Here is a 17,410-nt window from a genome sequence, read left to right as displayed (position 1 = left end):
TTTTCACTGAGTTCTCTGGTTCACAGCTTCTTTCACCGTGGAGTGAATTAGTGATCGAGTCAGGAGGAGGATGTGAGAGGGGCGTTGTCACCAACACCAGCACGCTTACGTTAGTTCACCTCTCAGCTGACGACTGAAGAGTGGGTGATGAGCTTAACGCCAGGCTGGCTTTCACTGAGGTACTAAGAAGGGTCTGGCCACATGGCCTTCCTCAGGGCCACATGAGATGAAGGCCACCTGAGGATTGCCTAGAGAAATGTGGTTTGATTCACCATATACTGTTTATTCAAGGTCCCAGACTTAGTGAAGTTACACGTTAATTTGGGTATTTCTGTCTGATAAAGAAGCAATTTCTTCTGTCATTTGGGAAAAGATCCCCCAGATGACAATTCCTGTCCCTGTTGAATAACTGTCAGACTTGTATATAACCCAGCAATCTTATCTTAGCGTTGTTACCAATGCCTGGCTTCTCAAATCTCTTGGAGTCAGTTTTCATATCTTACTGGTTTCCTCATTGAAACAGAGCAAGACCCTATGATTCCTTGTCCCTCATGTCCTCTGCCTGCCTTTTGTCTGTGGGGAAACTTTAGCCAAAGAATAAGTTTAATCAGAGAAGTAAGAAAATGCAGAAACAAAGGAAAACAGTCCAAGAACACCAAGAATACCAATACCAGGAAACCAAATAATAGTCATTAAACATAGTCAAGGACCTTTAGTTCCTTATCAAGGTCTATGAATAATATCCTGAGCCATATCCTACGGGCTTTCTTAGATACTGGGACTCCCACAAAGTGGAAGAAGTTAACTACAGGATGACCAGACGACAGCCATGGCATAATCTGCCACAATTCTGAGAATTTGCCTCAAGAAATTGGGAACAAACTGGCCTTGGTACTGAAGATTAATTGTACTTAAAACAACCAATATGATGCTGGTCAGACCACTCAGGACCAATTTCAAGATGACTGTCAGAGCTGACTGTACTGCTGTTATCTATAGCTCCCTCCATCTGCCTATTAAAGCTCTTGCCCAGTTGCCCACTGGTTGTAGGAGGGGGAGATGGCCTTTGGACAGGTGTTCCCCACCCCACCCACCAGTTGCCAGCATCCAGAATGAGGCACACTTTCCTTTCCTCCAACCTTACCTCTTTATTGGCTTTTGACTGGCAAACAGCTGGACGCCTTACATCATCAGTTAATAAGCTGAATTAAGTCTTTGTCACATGTTCATTTCATTCACATTAGAGAGTCATGTGACCTTTCGAAAGTTGTATTTGATCCGTTTTGAAGGTCATCCACTGAGCTGGCTGAGAGGATTAACCCGATGGAGACAATCTATTTGCAGGCACATGTTTTCTTGGCTTTTGAAGTGAATCCTGGGTGACAACACAACTCTCTAGTTATTTTTTTCTTTTTCTACTGAGATTATGTACTTGTTTTTATGTCTGGCTTGTACCCCTTCAGTAAGTCAGTCTGAACAGAGAGCAGCAATGATGGGTGTTTGCTATTATGGTCTGACTACTTGGTGATCTCTAATGAAGACCTGTTCTCTGTTGGGTGAGAGATGACAGAGAATCCAGTTAGTAGTCTTCTTCCTTGTTTTTGCTTTTAAACAAATCTGTTTGTCTACTTGCAACCTTAAAATCAATTAAGACTTACGTGCTCACTAAGAAAAGTCACCCTAAGTTTTTGTGTTTCTGGTTCACTTCTAATCTGTAGCTAATGTGCAAAGATAGAAGTTTTCCCTCTGTGTGTCTGCATGTCTATAATGGATAAATTAAACAAAAATAAATTTAAAAATATAATTAAGAAAGGCCTTCACCTCTCATTGTGTAATAGAAATATTTTCCTAACACTAGAGGCTATTAAAAAGTGAGATTATGATGTCTCTTAAAGGAGCACTGTTATGATCAGTTTTTAAACATAGTCACTTATATGAGTCAAATCTTCCTTCAAAACCCAGAAGACAAAGAATCTGAACTTCCTCTAGTATTTTGTATGCTAGAATTTTAAGAAAAATATTTTTCTTACAGGAATTGCTAGCTTGGAAACATTTTAAGGATTCTGGTTTACGTAACGAGTCCATTTCCAGCACGACCTGGAATCTTGCTACAACTTGAAATTCTTGAGTCCCAACCCAGACTGACTGAATCAGAAACTCTGTGGGTGGGACCCAAAATATGTATTTTAACAAGCCTTTAAATGGTTCTTTTCATACTGTTCATGGGGTTCTCAAGGCAAGAACACTGGTTTGCCATTCCCTTCTCCAAACTACCTTCTTCAAACTACCTCACAATTGCACTCATCTCACATGCTAGCAAAATAATGCTCAAAATTCTCCAAGCCAGGCCTCAACAGCATGTGAACCATGAAATTCCAGATGTTCAAACTGGATTTACAAAAGACAGAGGAACCAGAGATCAAATTGCCAACATCTATTGGATAATCAAAAGGACAAGAGAATTCCAAAAAAAAATCTGCTTTATTGACTATGCCAAAGCCTTTGACTATGTGGATCACAACAAATTGTGGGAAATTCTTCAAGAGATGGGAATACCAGACCACCTGACTTGCCTCCTGAGAAATCTGTATGCAGGTCAAGAATCAACAGTTAGAACTGGACATGGAACAACAGACTGGCTCCAAATCAGGAAAGGGGTATGTCAAGGGTGTATATTGTCACCCTGCTTATTTAACTTATATGTAGAGTACATCATGAGAAACGCTGGGCTGGAAGAAGCACAAGCTGGAATCAAGATTGCTGGGAGAAATATCAATAACCTCAGATACACCACCCTTATGGCAGAAAGTGAAGAGGAACTAAAGAGCCTCTTGATGAAAGTGAAAGAGGAGAGTGAAAAAGTTGGCTTAACATTAATGAAAAACTCAACATTCAGAAAACTAAGATCATGGCATCTGGTCCTGTCACTTCATGGGAAATAGATGGGCAAACAGTGGAAACAGTGAGAAACTATATTTTTTGGGGCTCCAAAATCATTGCAGATGGTCACTGAAGCCATGAAATTAAAAGATGCTAGTTCCTTGGAAGAAAAGCTATGACCAACCTAGACAGCATATTGAAAAACAGAGACATTACTTTGCCAACAAAGGTCTGTCTAGTCAAAGCTATGGTTTTTCCAGTAGTCATGTATGGATGTGAGAGTTGGACTATAAAGAAAGCTGAGCGCTGAAGAATTGATGCTTTTGGACTGTGGTGTTGGAGAAGACTCTTGAGATCAGTCCATCCTAAAGGAAATCAGTACTGAATATTCATTGGAAAGACTGATGCTGAAGCTGAAACTCCAATACTGTAGCCACCTGATGCAAAGAACTGACTCCTTGGAAAAGACCCTGATGCTGGGAAAGATTGAAGGCAGGAGAAGGGGACGACAGAGGATGAGATGGTTGGATGGCATCACCGACTCGATGGACATGAGTTTGAGCAAGCTCTGGGAGCTGGTGATGGACAAGGAAGCCTGGCGTGCTGCAGTCCATGGCGTTGCAAAGAGTCGGACATGACTGAGAGGCTGAACTGAACTGAACAGATGGTTCTGATATACACTAAAATTTGAGAACTAATTGATTAATCCAGGGGAAACTGCTTAGTTCAACTCACTGTTGTTGTTCAACCTCTCAGTCATGTCCAACTCTTTACGACCCCATCGACTGCAGCATGCCAGGCTTCCCTGTCCTTCACTATCTCCAGGAGCTTGCTCAAATTCATATCCATCGAGTCAGTGATGCCATCCAACCATCTCGTCCTCTGTCGTTCCCTTCTCCTCCTGCCTTCAATCTTTCCCAGTGTCATGGTCTTTTCCAAGGAGTCAGTTCTTTGCATCAGGTGGCTACAGTATTGGAGTTTCAGCATCAGTCCTTCTAATGAATATTCAGGACTGATTTCCTTTAGGATGGACTGGTTGGATTGCCTTGCAGTCCAAGGGACTCTCAAGTCTTCTCCAACACCACAGTTCAAAAGCATCAATTCTTAGGTGTTTAGCTTTCTTTATGACCCAACTCTTACATCCATACTACTGGAAAAACCATAGCTTTGACTAGACAGATCTTTGTCTGCAAAGTAATGTCTCTGCCTTTTAATACGCTGTCTAGATTTGTCATAACTTTTCTTCCAAGGAACAAGAGTCTTTTAATTTCATGGCTGCAGTCACCATCTGTAGTGATTTTGGAGCCCAAGAAAATAAAGTCTGTTACTGTTTCCATTGTTTCCCCATCTATTTCTCATGAAGTGATGGGACCAGATGCCATGATCTTCATTTTTTGAATGTTGAGTTTTAAGCCAGTTTTTTCATTCTCCTCTTTCACCTTCATCAAGAGGTAAAACTGTTTATTGTTGATTGAAAGTACCAGTTTTAGTGAAGTCACATGTTAGCTTACAGATTTCTGTCCTTAGAGATGCCAGTAATTTCTATCCTGTGGAAAAGATTATGGTTTATCATTAAAGGTTAGGGTTTATGGCCTTGTTGGACATTAATCAGATTTGTGTCTCACTCAGCAATCTTTTACTAATATTGCCTAAAATACCTAGCTCCTGAAATTAGTTTTAACATCTTACTGGTTTTCTTACCAGTTAATTAGCTGAATAAAATCTTTGACAGATGTTCAACTTAAACTTACATAAGCATAAAAGCTTTAAACTTTTTGAAAATTGGTTTTTTTTTTTTTTTAAATTTTTGATCTTTCCATGCAGCATGTGGGATTTTAATTCTCCGACCAGGGAACAAACCCACACCCCTGCAGTGGAAGCAAGGATTCCTTTTTCTTCTATTCAAAATGTTTATTGTCAATATTTTGCTCTGTAGAGATAACAGTTGTAGTATGCTTTTCTACTTTAATACTTGATGATTGATCTGCTATTTTTTTAAATTTAGTTTTAATTGAAGGATAATTGTTTTACAGTATTGTGTTGGTTTCTGCCAAACACCAACATGAATCAGCCATAGGTATATGTCCCCTCCCTCTTGAACCTCCCTCCCCATTCCACCCCTTTAGGTCACTGCAGTGCTCCGGTTGAGTTCCCTGAGTCATAGAGCAAATTCCCAGTGGGAAGCATGAATTCTTAACCACTGGATGGCCAGGGAAGTCCTTTGAAAAATTTTGCTAATGTATTTCACTCTGTGGCAGTAATGAGCCCTAGTCCTGTACTAGGCAGTGAGCACCTTGATGGCAGGACCAGTTTTGCTCAATATTTAACCCTCACATCAAGCAGTGTCTGGTACATGAGCTCTAAATAAATTTTTATGCACTCAACAAACACTACCTAAAAGGTATTTAATTTTTAAAAGAGGAATTTTATAACTGGCCCTAATTATCATTCCTGTTGTTTTAATTAACTGTCTATTTCTTAAAGGAGTTTTCTGGGGCTTGTTATCAGGGACCCTGGGTCTAAAAGGCACAGCATTGGAAAGGGGAATTTTGTTCAGGATATTCTCTGAGATCTGTTGGTTGTCAACCTGAGTCAGACCAGGAGAGAAGTGGTTATTTTAGAGTCAATCCTAGCATATGTTTTTTGGTGCCTGTTCTGTTGTGGAGAGCACTTGCAAACAATACTCAAGAGTGGTATGCCCAAATGGATCACTGGATTTTGTTACTTTATGGTTCAGCAGTAACGCACTGGCCTGCAATGCAGGAGATGCAAGAGATGTTGGTTCTATCCTGGGGTTGGGAAGATCCCTTGAAAGAGGAAATGGGAACCCGCTCCAATATTCATGCCTGGAAAATTCCATGGACAGAGCCTGGCGAGCTACAGTCTATGGAATCACAAAGAGTCAGATCACAAAGTGACTGAGTGCATATACCCACATAGACACACACATGCAATATGAATAGGAACTAACACTTCATGGATACGGGCTATTAGTAAGAAAAAGAACCAAATGGAGGGGTGAATGGTGTTAGGTAAAATCAGTTTAAAGCATATGCCTGACATGGGGGAAGCAGGAGTACTATTTTCACATATGACTGAGCTTGCCTTTGGAGCGAACATCTATCATTTTTTTCTCCCTGTGGTTTTCCTTAGGCAGACTGTGCCTCCTGCCTTCTAGGTGGTCTGGGGGCAAGGGTGGGTTGTTAAACAGTCATCCCCTTTCTCCCCTCAACTCCATACAGTGGTGCATTTATATCCAGGGGAAATGGATTTCTGCCTCCTGGAAAATTTAATCCTGAGCCCAATGATGAATGAAGGGATTTAAGCATTACCAAAGAGGCACCCAACATGGCTGGCCATGACTTCCTGATTGAGATAGCGGGTCTAGTTTCAACCTTTGGGACTTCCTACTTCTTCAGCTTTTCCTTCCATTAATTCCCATTTGCTTAAATTAGCTAGATCAAGTTTATGTGGCTTGCAACCCACTGTAGTAACTGATGTCACACCTGTTTTCCAGATGAAGTGATTTAACCTAAGTCCCAACTCGTGGTCACACCAACTGCGAGCTGCTGCTCTCTCTTCCAGATGTTGGTGCAGTGTGAGTTTATAGTGTTCCTGGAGTGGAAGTAAAGAACATCTGACTTTTATCGAAGAAATGACTTCTCTTTCCCAGACGACTTTCCCTACCAAAAAGCTTATTCACGGGAGAAAAATATTCTCAATATACTTCTAGAAATAGTAATAAGTCTATGTTGATTAACTTAGGTTGAATTTATTTTAACTGTATCGTTTGCTCTACTGGAGCACCCTGGCAGGACAGAAGGGCTAAGCTGAAAATCCTAACTAAGTCCCTTAATGCTGCTGCTGCAGCTGAGTTGCTTCAGTCGTGTCTGACTCTGTGCGACCCCATAGACGGCAGCCCACCAGGCTTCCTGTCCCTGGGATTCTCCAGGCAAGAACACTGGAGTGGGTTGCCATTTCCTTCTCCAATGCAGGAAAGTGAAAAGTGAAAGTGAAGTCACTCAGTCGTGTCCGACTCTAGCGACCCCATGGACTGCAGCCTACCAGGCTCCTCCGTCCATGGGATTTTCTAGGCAAAAGTACTGGAGTAGGATGCCATTGCCTTTTCCGAATTCCATTAATAATCTTATGTAATTTTAAAGAAAAAGCTGCAGGCAAACAGCAAAAAAGGACTTTATTCATTTATAACATCATTTTGTAAACAATCACACTGTGCATTTTGAAATTCAATAATAACAAATTTTTTTCTATGGATTTATAGCAAACCCTATATAAAGTCAATGAGTTAAGACAAGAGTGAAGATGAATAGGGAGGAATAATTTCCAAAAACGTTAAATTACAGCACTTGATACAAAGACAGATAACCATCTGTACCATAAAAATTTACATGCCACAAAACACTTATAATTTTAAATATGCAGTAAAATACATTTATTAAAAAAAAAAACCATCAACATTAACTTTTTTATAAACCAGTGACTCAGAGGAATACTTATTAAAACTTACTAAAAATCAGTAAATATTGCAACTGAGGTAAAAATTTATAAGTAAACAAAACTATCATTTATAAGGGCCAAAGGTAAACCGAAGGGCAGATGACACTTTCTGACGACTCTGTCTACTCCTTGATGTTCTGAAGCAGTTTCAATAAATGGGACTCAATAACCTGTTGAACTAAAACAGACAGGTGATCAAGACTACAGCACGCTCATTACAAAATTTTAAAAACTATCAAATTCAACTTAACCTCACCAACTTTTTCCTAAAATAATTTCTAATTAGGATATACTCATAGTTCAAGGGAGATAAGATTACAATGCAATACGTAAAACTTAGTCTATCACTGGCTTTAATAGTTGTTCAAGTTACTGGATTTTTCTGTTTTGGGTTTCTAAATTTTGGAACTGAAGAAGAGTCCAGAATATAAGGCTGTTCTTATATTTCTCTGTTCTAAGGAACAGAGACAGGGCAACTATCAAGCATTGTTTAAACAGTGTGCTAGGAAATATTAAACAGATCTGTAAATAGGTGTGTACTTATCCTCCAGCAACTATTGTTTGGGTGGGTGAAAAGTAACAGTAACAAACTCATTTCTAGACTTTGTAGGAATCAGTTGATTTTACCCACAATTAAAAGTATATGTCAGGAGTTAGGATAACATACGTGTTCCATGACTGCAAGTGGTGAGAACAGTCTGGACCACTGGCTTCTATTATCACAGAACTTTACTAAAATGGAACCTGAGAATTCTAAAACACTTACCACTTCTATAGCCCAGGGCTACAGCTAGATCCATAGAATTATACCCAGAGTCAGTTTCAATTGTTGGGTCAGCTCCATTTTCTATACCAAAATAGAAACATCTACATAAACAAAATGAACACGTGGATGTGTCTGTCTATGGTGGCTCATGTGCAAATAGCGGGACAGCTTTTTTGCAAATTTGGAGGGTATTTTCGGGATGGTCTGACAGAGTACAGGAAGGGCACAGAGTTCACTCTGGTGGGTCAGAGGGAAGACACTTTAAACACACAGGCATCCTCTAGAGCAACTGAAACTAATACACAACCACCGATAGAACTTCGGCTTGAAGACACTGTAGGTAGAGAAAAGAGAAAAAAGCCACGGGTTCACACGTGAGCTCTGAAAGCAAAGCAGCAAGGACGGACGCTGTGACTGCAGGCGTGCGGGGTGCTGGGGCTGGGGCTACATGAGGGCCTCAGGGAAGGGGTGCTCCAGGGCGCATAATATGGCAGGGGCAGCTCACGATTCTCGTGAGGCCAGCTTGTAAAAAACCACATCTTCATGTGGCATTTTCTCAATATTTCCACTTTGCCTGCTTACCTAAGAGCATTTTTACACATTTCACATGATTTCCGTGTACAGCGTAAAGCAAAGGTGTCCCTCCATTCTGGGGGAAAAAAACAGGTGATTTAGCTTTTAAGGATAAGATTCAAATAATTTAGTGCTGCTGTGTGAAGCTTTACTAAGAATTGGGCATGTAAAAGTAGTTTAAGCTAATTTAAAAATTTTGTGAGGAATACTTAAATCAGAATTAGGACAGTAACTTTTTCTTCTAGGTGTTTCATTAACTAAAGGTATTCTTCTAAGTGTTTAATAAAATATAGTTTTCCAAAACCCAAAAATCAGTATTATAGACTCACCCAATCATATTCATTTACATCAACTCCACAATCCAGCAGCATTTTGACAATATCTGTGTAGCCCTTGCTACAGGCCAATGACAGAGCACTTTCTCGACCTTTTCCTAAAAGCTGAGGATCAGCGCCCTGGAGTGGGAAATGGAGAGAAAAGACGTCTCAGTTTTTTGAAAATAAGAATATTGTTACTTTCGTCAATAATAATTATAGGTCAGGTAACGTTCTGGGGTTAACACAGTACTAACACAAACGTCTACTCCTGGATGCTCCGTTATCAAGGTCATCTGAAGGTCTTCCTTTCTCCCTCTACCTGGATCCTAACTGTCTTGCCACTTGGAGCCAAATTATATCTTCTCCAAGAAGCTTCTCTTACAGACTTTTCCCCCATTGCGCTGGGCATTCACTTCTCTCTCACTGCTTCATGAATGACTACACTTGCCTATTTAACTAGATCCGAGTTCCACAAGAATATGAAGAAGAGCACGTAAACTTTCTTGTTTTTGATCCTCTGCCATTACATCTAGCTGGCTGGAGATACAAAAACTACTATATACTTAACTGAACTTGAATAACTGTACATATACATTGTCTGTGGGGTTTTCCTTACATTCTGAAGTAGAAACTCTACCACAGCTATTTGCCCGTGTGCTGCAGCCCACATCAGAGGGGTAAATCCTTCTTCGTCCGTGTGGTTGATAACATTTTCTATTTAAAAGAAAAGCAATTTTTGTGATCTAATTTAACAACCACATATTAATATTGCTATGAAAATACTGGCATTCTAAAAAGGTGACTGTTACTCAATGAGGTTCATACTGTGCTGATTCGGGTTCACTGAACTACTGTGTTTTTGCAATTTTCAGTCTGAATGTATTAAAATATGGCCTCAATGTACATAGCTGAGTTCAAACAGTACATTATTAAAACTATAAACTACTGGATACAACATAATGCTAGATACAGGACAGTCCGTAGAACACCGGACTCAGAATCAGGAGATCAGAGTTTGAATGCTGACTGTCGCTTTCCGGCATATCATTTAATTTCTTTAACATCCAGAATAAGACCTTGCTCATCTCAATGTAAAACTGGGAGGATCACAATAAAAATTAGGCTAATGATAGCCCTTAGCATTATATAAATACATATTATAGAAAGTCCAAGATCTTTTTTTTTTTTAATTTTATTTTATTTTTAAACTTTACATAATTGTATCAGTTTTGCCAAATATCAAAATGAATCCATCACAGCCAAGATCTTATTAAAGCTATTTTTACTCACCAGTTAACATTGCTGCCTTTGAATTTTCTCAAATTTTTGGTATCATAATGTGAATGAAAACTCAATCACTTGAAAAACAGTTTTACGCAATTCTACCTCAAAACCAATTTTGCTCCCTAGACTCAGTCTACTGGGTCCACAGTTTCGTCCCTAAATTTATTTAGTATATTGAGAATAAGATCTTCATATACTTATAAACAAACAAAAGATAAAATAAGTCTTTCTTATAAAAGAATGACATGATTCTAAATGATGAAATGAGCCTTTCTTATAAAAGAACGACATGAGTAAAAAAACCACTCTTTAATCATATGCCCTGCGTTCAACTGATAATATTGGGACAATTGGCTAGTGTTTCGAAAAATGAAAACAAGAGTAAAACTCCATCTTTACCTCATTGCACCAAAACATGTTCCACGTAGGTTAAAGAAATGTAAAAAAGAAACCACAGAAATTCTAGAATAAGGCATGAGTGAATTTATTTATAAACTTGGAGTAGGAAATCGTCTCTAAGCAAGATATAAAACTCAGACATCACAAGGATAAAAGTTTACCACTTAAAAATGTTAAGCTTTTGTTTGAAAATATAAAGTCAAAGGAAAAATGGGAAACTGGGGAAAAATGATATGCAACATAAGCAAAAAGTGAACTTCTTTAATTTAGGTAGGAGCTCATATAAATCAATATAAAACAGGCAGTTTACACAAAAAGAAATTCAAATAGACCATAATTTAAAAAAGGCAAACAAAACCAGCATGAAATACCATTTTTCACCCATGAGATTAGCAAAGATTTAAATCTGATAGTATTCCATGTCAGTGGAGTTATGGGGAAGCAGAAACTCTAACTCTGGTGTGAGGATAGGGCAAGCATCTGGTTACATATATATGCATGAATTATATATATATAAAAATTCATGCACCTTTTGACTCAGTAAATATACTTATAGGAATTTACCCTATGGATATACTTCAAAACAATGCCAACAATATTGTTAAAATAAAAACAAACTGGAATCAACTACTACCAGGGGGACTCATTAAAAAATAAAGACATAGCATGTACACATGCAATACAGTGCAAAACCACAGACCTATTAAAAAGGAATGAAACAGATCTTTGTGTGTTTACATGGGTGAAAAAAAGTGTAATGCACTGTGTATATTTTTTTTTCCAAAAAAGCACATACATATTCTCACATATAGCCCCAAGTATAAATAGAAATATTCTCCAGGAAAGTCTTCTGAAAATGTAAGAAACTTACAGTGCGTGCATTTGGAGGAAAGGCTAGGGTGGTAAGTGAAGCTGTAACTGCTATACATGACATTACTATTTTTAAAATAATCTATTATTATTATTTAAATAATCTTTTTATTATTTTTTAGATTATTACTTTTTAAATAATCTATTGGGTTATCTGCCTGGTGAGATTATGCAACCATTTCTTTTTTGTTTTTATACTTTCTTGTATAAAAATAAAATAACAAATCTGACAAATCCTATTAAATTTGTTTTAAATACATTCTTAAAAACAGGCTAGTACCTTGTTCGATTCGAGTAGCCAGGTAGAGCATCTCTCCCTGGGCAGCCAGCTGGTGAACAGATAAAGCTGAAACAATACCATAAAAAAGTTTCACATGTATCTGTAAGGTACACTACCATCATCTCATGTTTATGTTCATGTAGCAATTTTCTTCTCCAAAACACAATCCCTGGGTTGGGAAGATCCCCTGGAGAAGGGAATGGCTATCCACGGCAGTATTCTTGCCTGGAGAATTACATGGACAGAGGAGCCTGGGTCCACGGGGTCGCAAAGAGTCAGATACCACTGAGTGAGTAACACTTTCACTTTTCAACTTAAAATATAGCCTAACATTTGCAAATGTCAGCATTATCTTAAACATATAAGAGTCCGAGAATTGACTCATATATGTTTAAGGCAATTCTGACAGCTGCAAAGTGTTATTGTCAATGAATATGCAAATTGACAATTATTAACAATTCAAATTGTTACTGATCTTATCAATTAAAGAAATGGTTTAGGTACTTAATTTTTAAAATCTCTCTTGGAACTTTCCTGGTGGTCCAGTGTCTAAGATTCTGTGCTCCCAATGCAGGGGGCCCGGGTCCAATCCCTAGTCAGGGACTAGATCCTGCCCCAACTAAGACCTGGCACAGACAAATAAAAATAATAAATAAATAAAAAGTTTAAAATCTCTCTTTGTCCAAGCTTATAAGGAAGTTGGGTTTAAAAGACTCTTGTGTTTTAATTGACTGAATTCCTTTAAGTCCCAAATATTATTTCTTGAAATAATGGGTATTTCTTAACTTTAGAAGAACTGAGGAAATAAATCAAAAACTAGCCTTGAGAGTAAATTCTTGAGTGCAGACCTAGCTCTGGCTAATTAGCTGTGGGAGCCTGGAGAGCTGATTAAACATTTTCATCTGTATCATGAGGGCTGTGAACCACATGATTTCCAGCTGTTTTTTTTTAAACTCAAAAACGCTATGGTTTTGGGGAATTCCCTGGTGGTCCAGTGGTTAGGACTCAGTGCTCTAACTGCAGGGGCCTGGGTTTGATTCCTGGTTGGGGAACTAGGATCCCTTAAGCCTCTCAGTATGGTTAAAAAAACAACTATAGCTGGAATATTTTAAGGTAATCTCTTTATTTTAAAACAAAGCCAAACAGGCACAGTTATATCATAGCTCACTTTAAAATCAGTATCACTCAATCCTTGACTTCAGGTGATATGACTGGGTGGCCTTAATACAGAAAGGAAAGCAATTGGGAGCCATATGCAAATTTACATAAATGTCAAAAAAACAAAAATCGCCCTGAGGTGGAGTTAAAAGTCCATGAACTCTTTCTAGCTTACCTGTCACAGGATATGATTCAAAATCTGGAAGGATAGAATGTTTCCGAAATAAAGACATATATTTCACCATGCTTTAGAATATAGATACATTTACCTTATATTCTCAAATACAGTTCCTAACATCAAACTGCTGACTGGTTTTCTCTCATTAAGAAATCTGAACTATATAGAGTATTTTCTAACTTATACAGAAAATCTTCATTTTATTTCTTTTAGAATAATTCTACATTTTAAAAATTGTAAATTCAAAGTTTTTAAGAGGTGGTTTCATATTCATATTATATTTTGATTAAAAATTATATTAGAGATCACTCAGTTTTTACTACAAATCATTTGTTGATAGTGATCTAGTGTACAAGTAAAACCCACTCCAAGAACACAAAAAGACAATGTCTTGCTTTGCCCAAAGTTCAGAATAACTCATTTTTTATAGTTTCATAATTCATTTTTTACTATAGTTTTTTATTTAACTTTTTACTATAGTTTTCATAGTAAAACTATGAAGGTTTTAAGAATTAAAGTTTCAATCCATTCTCAACAGAGAAACATAAAACATGATATATTTGAATATGTGATAATATGTGAAAGCTTTAAATTACTAAAACTATCAGGATATCACTTATGCTTTCCAAAACAGGATATGCATTTAATGAAAATAATGTTTCAAAGCCAAACTCTTAAAACTATTACATTAGCAATAACAATATTTTCATACAGCAGTGGGAAATACTTACAATTTGCTAACAGAGGTGTGGTTGAGACCTCATTTCCTCTGTGTTTGTTGGTTAAAGTAGTTGACTGCTTTATGGGTGAGAAGTGCTTTGTTGTAGACGGAGTGTAGACATGCCTTACTTGAATTCCCGGAGAAGGAGATGTATGGATATTGCATTCAGCTAAGTAAAATTAATTTAAACACATTAAAACAATATTTTAACAACAAAGCATTTCCAAGTTCTACGTCAATGTTTACATTAAAAAATACAATACGTATAATATCTTCAACTGGTTCTCAAGTGACATTATTTTTTGCCATAAAAAATTTGTACTAGTAAAAGTTCCAGAAAAAAAATCAATATTAAGCTTGAGCAATATTATCCAGAGAGGTTTATTTTACTCAATAGATGGTTATAAAAGAAAATCTACAGTGTGATGACAGATTTCACTGCATTAAAGCACAAGAAGCTAATGCCAATCACATATTCATGGAATTAATTCATTTATAAAAGGCACATATAATTTTTTTCTCCTATAACTTTAAAAGGTACAATAAGAAACTTTAGTAGAGAATTTGTAAGTAAACAAAGGTCAAGCAAGAAATAAAAAAATCAACATGTACTTATGGACATTATATGACATGAAATTATTTAATTCTGGTTTCTGTAAGATTCTAGAAAACCATATTAAAAGGTGACTTCCAAACTCTCTTCCCAAACGAAAATTTCATGAACAGAAGGAAAAAACAAACAAACAAAAACAAAACAAATGCAGGTATTTATACCATAACTTTCAACCTTTAAATAGGACAGATGCCACCTCCAGGTCTGAGTTAACTTGATCTTGAATATTTTTACTATCCTCTTCATTTAAGGACTTCACAAACCGAGAACAGACATTCATATCAAATCGGTTAGGCAGTATGAACTTCATTCCCATGGCAACACCCTGGGCTGATCCTTCTTCTGCACTGGAGTCCGGCTGATGTTCTATTTTAATGTCTGGCATGCCACTTAGACTGTAACTGCTTGGACACTCTTCCACTATCAGCTGCGCTCCAATATCCAGATTTGCTGATGTGGCCATGATTTCAACTGAGTTTCAACAGTTAAAACATTTCTTCATGATTTCCTCTTGGTTTTAGAAGAATGGTATACTATATATTCTTTGAATTTGGGTATTAAAACATCTGAAAGAAAAAAAAGTATATCAACTTAATGTACAGAAAATAATCATTTTCAATCACATATGCAAACAGTGCTCTTAGAAGCATCGATAGATAATAAAAAGCATAGTGTTCAAAGGTAGAAAAACCTGGGTCTGAATCCAAGTTTCACCATTTATTAGTTGATGTGAATCTGTATAAGTTCCTCAACCTCTCTAAGCCTCAGTCTCACTTGTAAAATGGGGATATACCAATAATCTCACAGGATCTTGGCAAAGATCAGATGAAATACAGTAACATTTTCACCTCCATTACTAGGTCCCAACAAACTGTACTTACCCTTCCCTTCCCTTTCCTATTCCTGAACACTGCTAACTGGATTTTTTAAAAATCAGGCTAACAACAAAAATAAACTTTTCATGTAAAAAATATTAACCTCTAATCTGAGGTTCATTTTTCAACATGCTGTTTATAACTTGCTCTCAGTTTGAATTTAAGAAAAGGTAGAATCCATTTGTACACAAATAGATCAGCAACTACAGTATCCTTGGTTCCTGAGTAGTGAAAGGCTTTACAAAGTCTTGGTTATGATAACTGAAGACATATTTATTAATCAGTTTTTGTTCAGATCAAGTGTTAGCAACTTAATACAGGCTTTTATTAATATGAAAAATGACAATTTTCATTTTTATGAAAAATAAAAAATAGATTATGAATTGGTTTCCTTTGCTTTAGCATCTCTAGGATATTAAGATTTAAGTATAATTTTGGGCCCCAATCTTTGTAATAAGTATTAAGAAATAAGGATTAATGATTTTTATCCAAATATTGTCAAGACATAAACTCAAAAAATGTGAATTCTCAAAATACAGGTTATAAGCACATCTGTTACTGAATCATTTACCACTGTTTTAAATGAGTTTTCAGTAAGGTAATCACTGGCACTTTCCTATGGACCTCAATATATATAATCTGAAGAGAAATTTCATTTTTGTACCTAAATTTGCTTCTAAAAAAATAACTCCAAGATATATAATTGTCATAGATATATAGTCACTGAGACAGGAAGAAAATAAATAGCATCCAGTTAATTTTTTCATAATCTTTCCAGTGGCTCACTTGTAAAAAATTCGCCTGCCAATGCAGGAGATGTGGGTTCAATCCCTGTGTCGGGAAAAAGGAAATAGCAACCCATTCCAGTATTCTCGCTTGAGAAACCCCATGGACAGAGGCGCCTGCCAGGCTGCGGTCCACGGAGTCGCAAAAAGAGTGGGACAGGACTTAGGGACGAAACAAAACCATTTTATCACGTTAAGGCTTACTGCCTCTTAGAAATTTTGAGTGTGCAAGGTGTTTTAAAGTTGTAATTAATTGGAACTAAAAGAGGATCACAGTGAAGTAAAAGTTGGCAAATCATACATTTTACAGATAGCCCCTGTTTACAGTTTTAAAACATCTTCCGAGATTTTTATAACAATCCTTTTTATGTTTTTATTTAATTTTTATAACAATCCTTTGAGTAGTCAGGGTAGGTAATCATAATCGATGTCCACCGCAGAGAACAGGGAGCTCATGACTCCCATCACTCCGTTCATTAAAATAAAAAGCAGCACTAAAGCAAAAGAAACCAATTCTTTCTAAACCAAGTGGAAATAGAATGCTTATCTTGGCACCACTCTCGAGAGGAGGAGAGGCAAAATTGACCGGGTAAGCCATAATTTTGAAGTATAAGAAAAGAAGGGGCCCGGGGGGGTGGGGGTGACGATCCAGAAAAGGAGGCGGTGAGAAAAAAGAGGTAAAGCTAGAATCACCTCAACCAGTCAGAGCCCAGGGAGAAGGGGAGAGCGGCCCTAACGAAATAGAATGGGCAACTGGGTTATTCCCCAGTGGGTGCTAATAACAGGAACCCCCCGCCCACCGTTCTTCATCCTGGAGTTGCCCTACGAGGAAAGGAAGGCGCTATGAGAATGATGCCTCACAGGCGACAGGTGTCCCGGCGTCCCAGGAGAGGAACCCGCTGGAGGGGAGACTGTGGCAGGGAGGGAAGTCTCGTTCTGTCGCCACCCGCCAGCTCTGCCCGAAAAAACTCCCAGCGCGGCTCCGGCACGGCGGGCGGAAACTCTGGCTCAACCGCGGCGGGCCGGCCCCGGCAACAGGGACCGGAGGCTGCCCGGGTCGGGGCGCAGGGCCTGGCAACCACTCTCGACAGTCCACAGCGATTCGGGCCTCTCCATCTGCGGCCAGAGTCACTGCAGGACCCCAGCCAAGCCCCGGCTTGTTGTGATCGCGACGTCACTTCCGATTTCTGCTT

At 38.0% G+C, this 17,410-nt stretch overlaps 1 protein-coding gene across 1 annotated transcript; it reads right to left on the bottom strand.

Annotated features, from left to right (window-relative positions):
• Positions 1-7,058: 7,058 nt before the first annotated feature.
• ANKRA2 (ankyrin repeat family A member 2) lies at positions 7,059-17,399 on the bottom strand. Its single transcript, NM_001046289.2, is given in 9 exon segments — positions 7,059-7,576; positions 8,165-8,245; positions 8,747-8,813; positions 9,067-9,192; positions 9,671-9,768; positions 11,888-11,953; positions 13,955-14,113; positions 14,732-15,123; positions 17,079-17,399. Coding segments are annotated over 8 exon segments (942 nt in total). The 5' UTR covers positions 15,021-15,123; positions 17,079-17,399; the 3' UTR covers positions 7,059-7,520.
• Between the last annotated feature and the right edge of the window lie 11 nt (positions 17,400-17,410).

The sequence above is a fragment of the Bos taurus genome, chromosome 20 (genome assembly GCF_002263795.3).
Source record: "Bos taurus isolate L1 Dominette 01449 registration number 42190680 breed Hereford chromosome 20, ARS-UCD2.0, whole genome shotgun sequence".
Taxonomy (NCBI): Eukaryota; Metazoa; Chordata; class Mammalia; order Artiodactyla; family Bovidae; genus Bos; species Bos taurus.
Note: the sequence above shows the minus strand (reverse complement) of the source record. Positions and strands in the feature narration are given on the sequence as shown.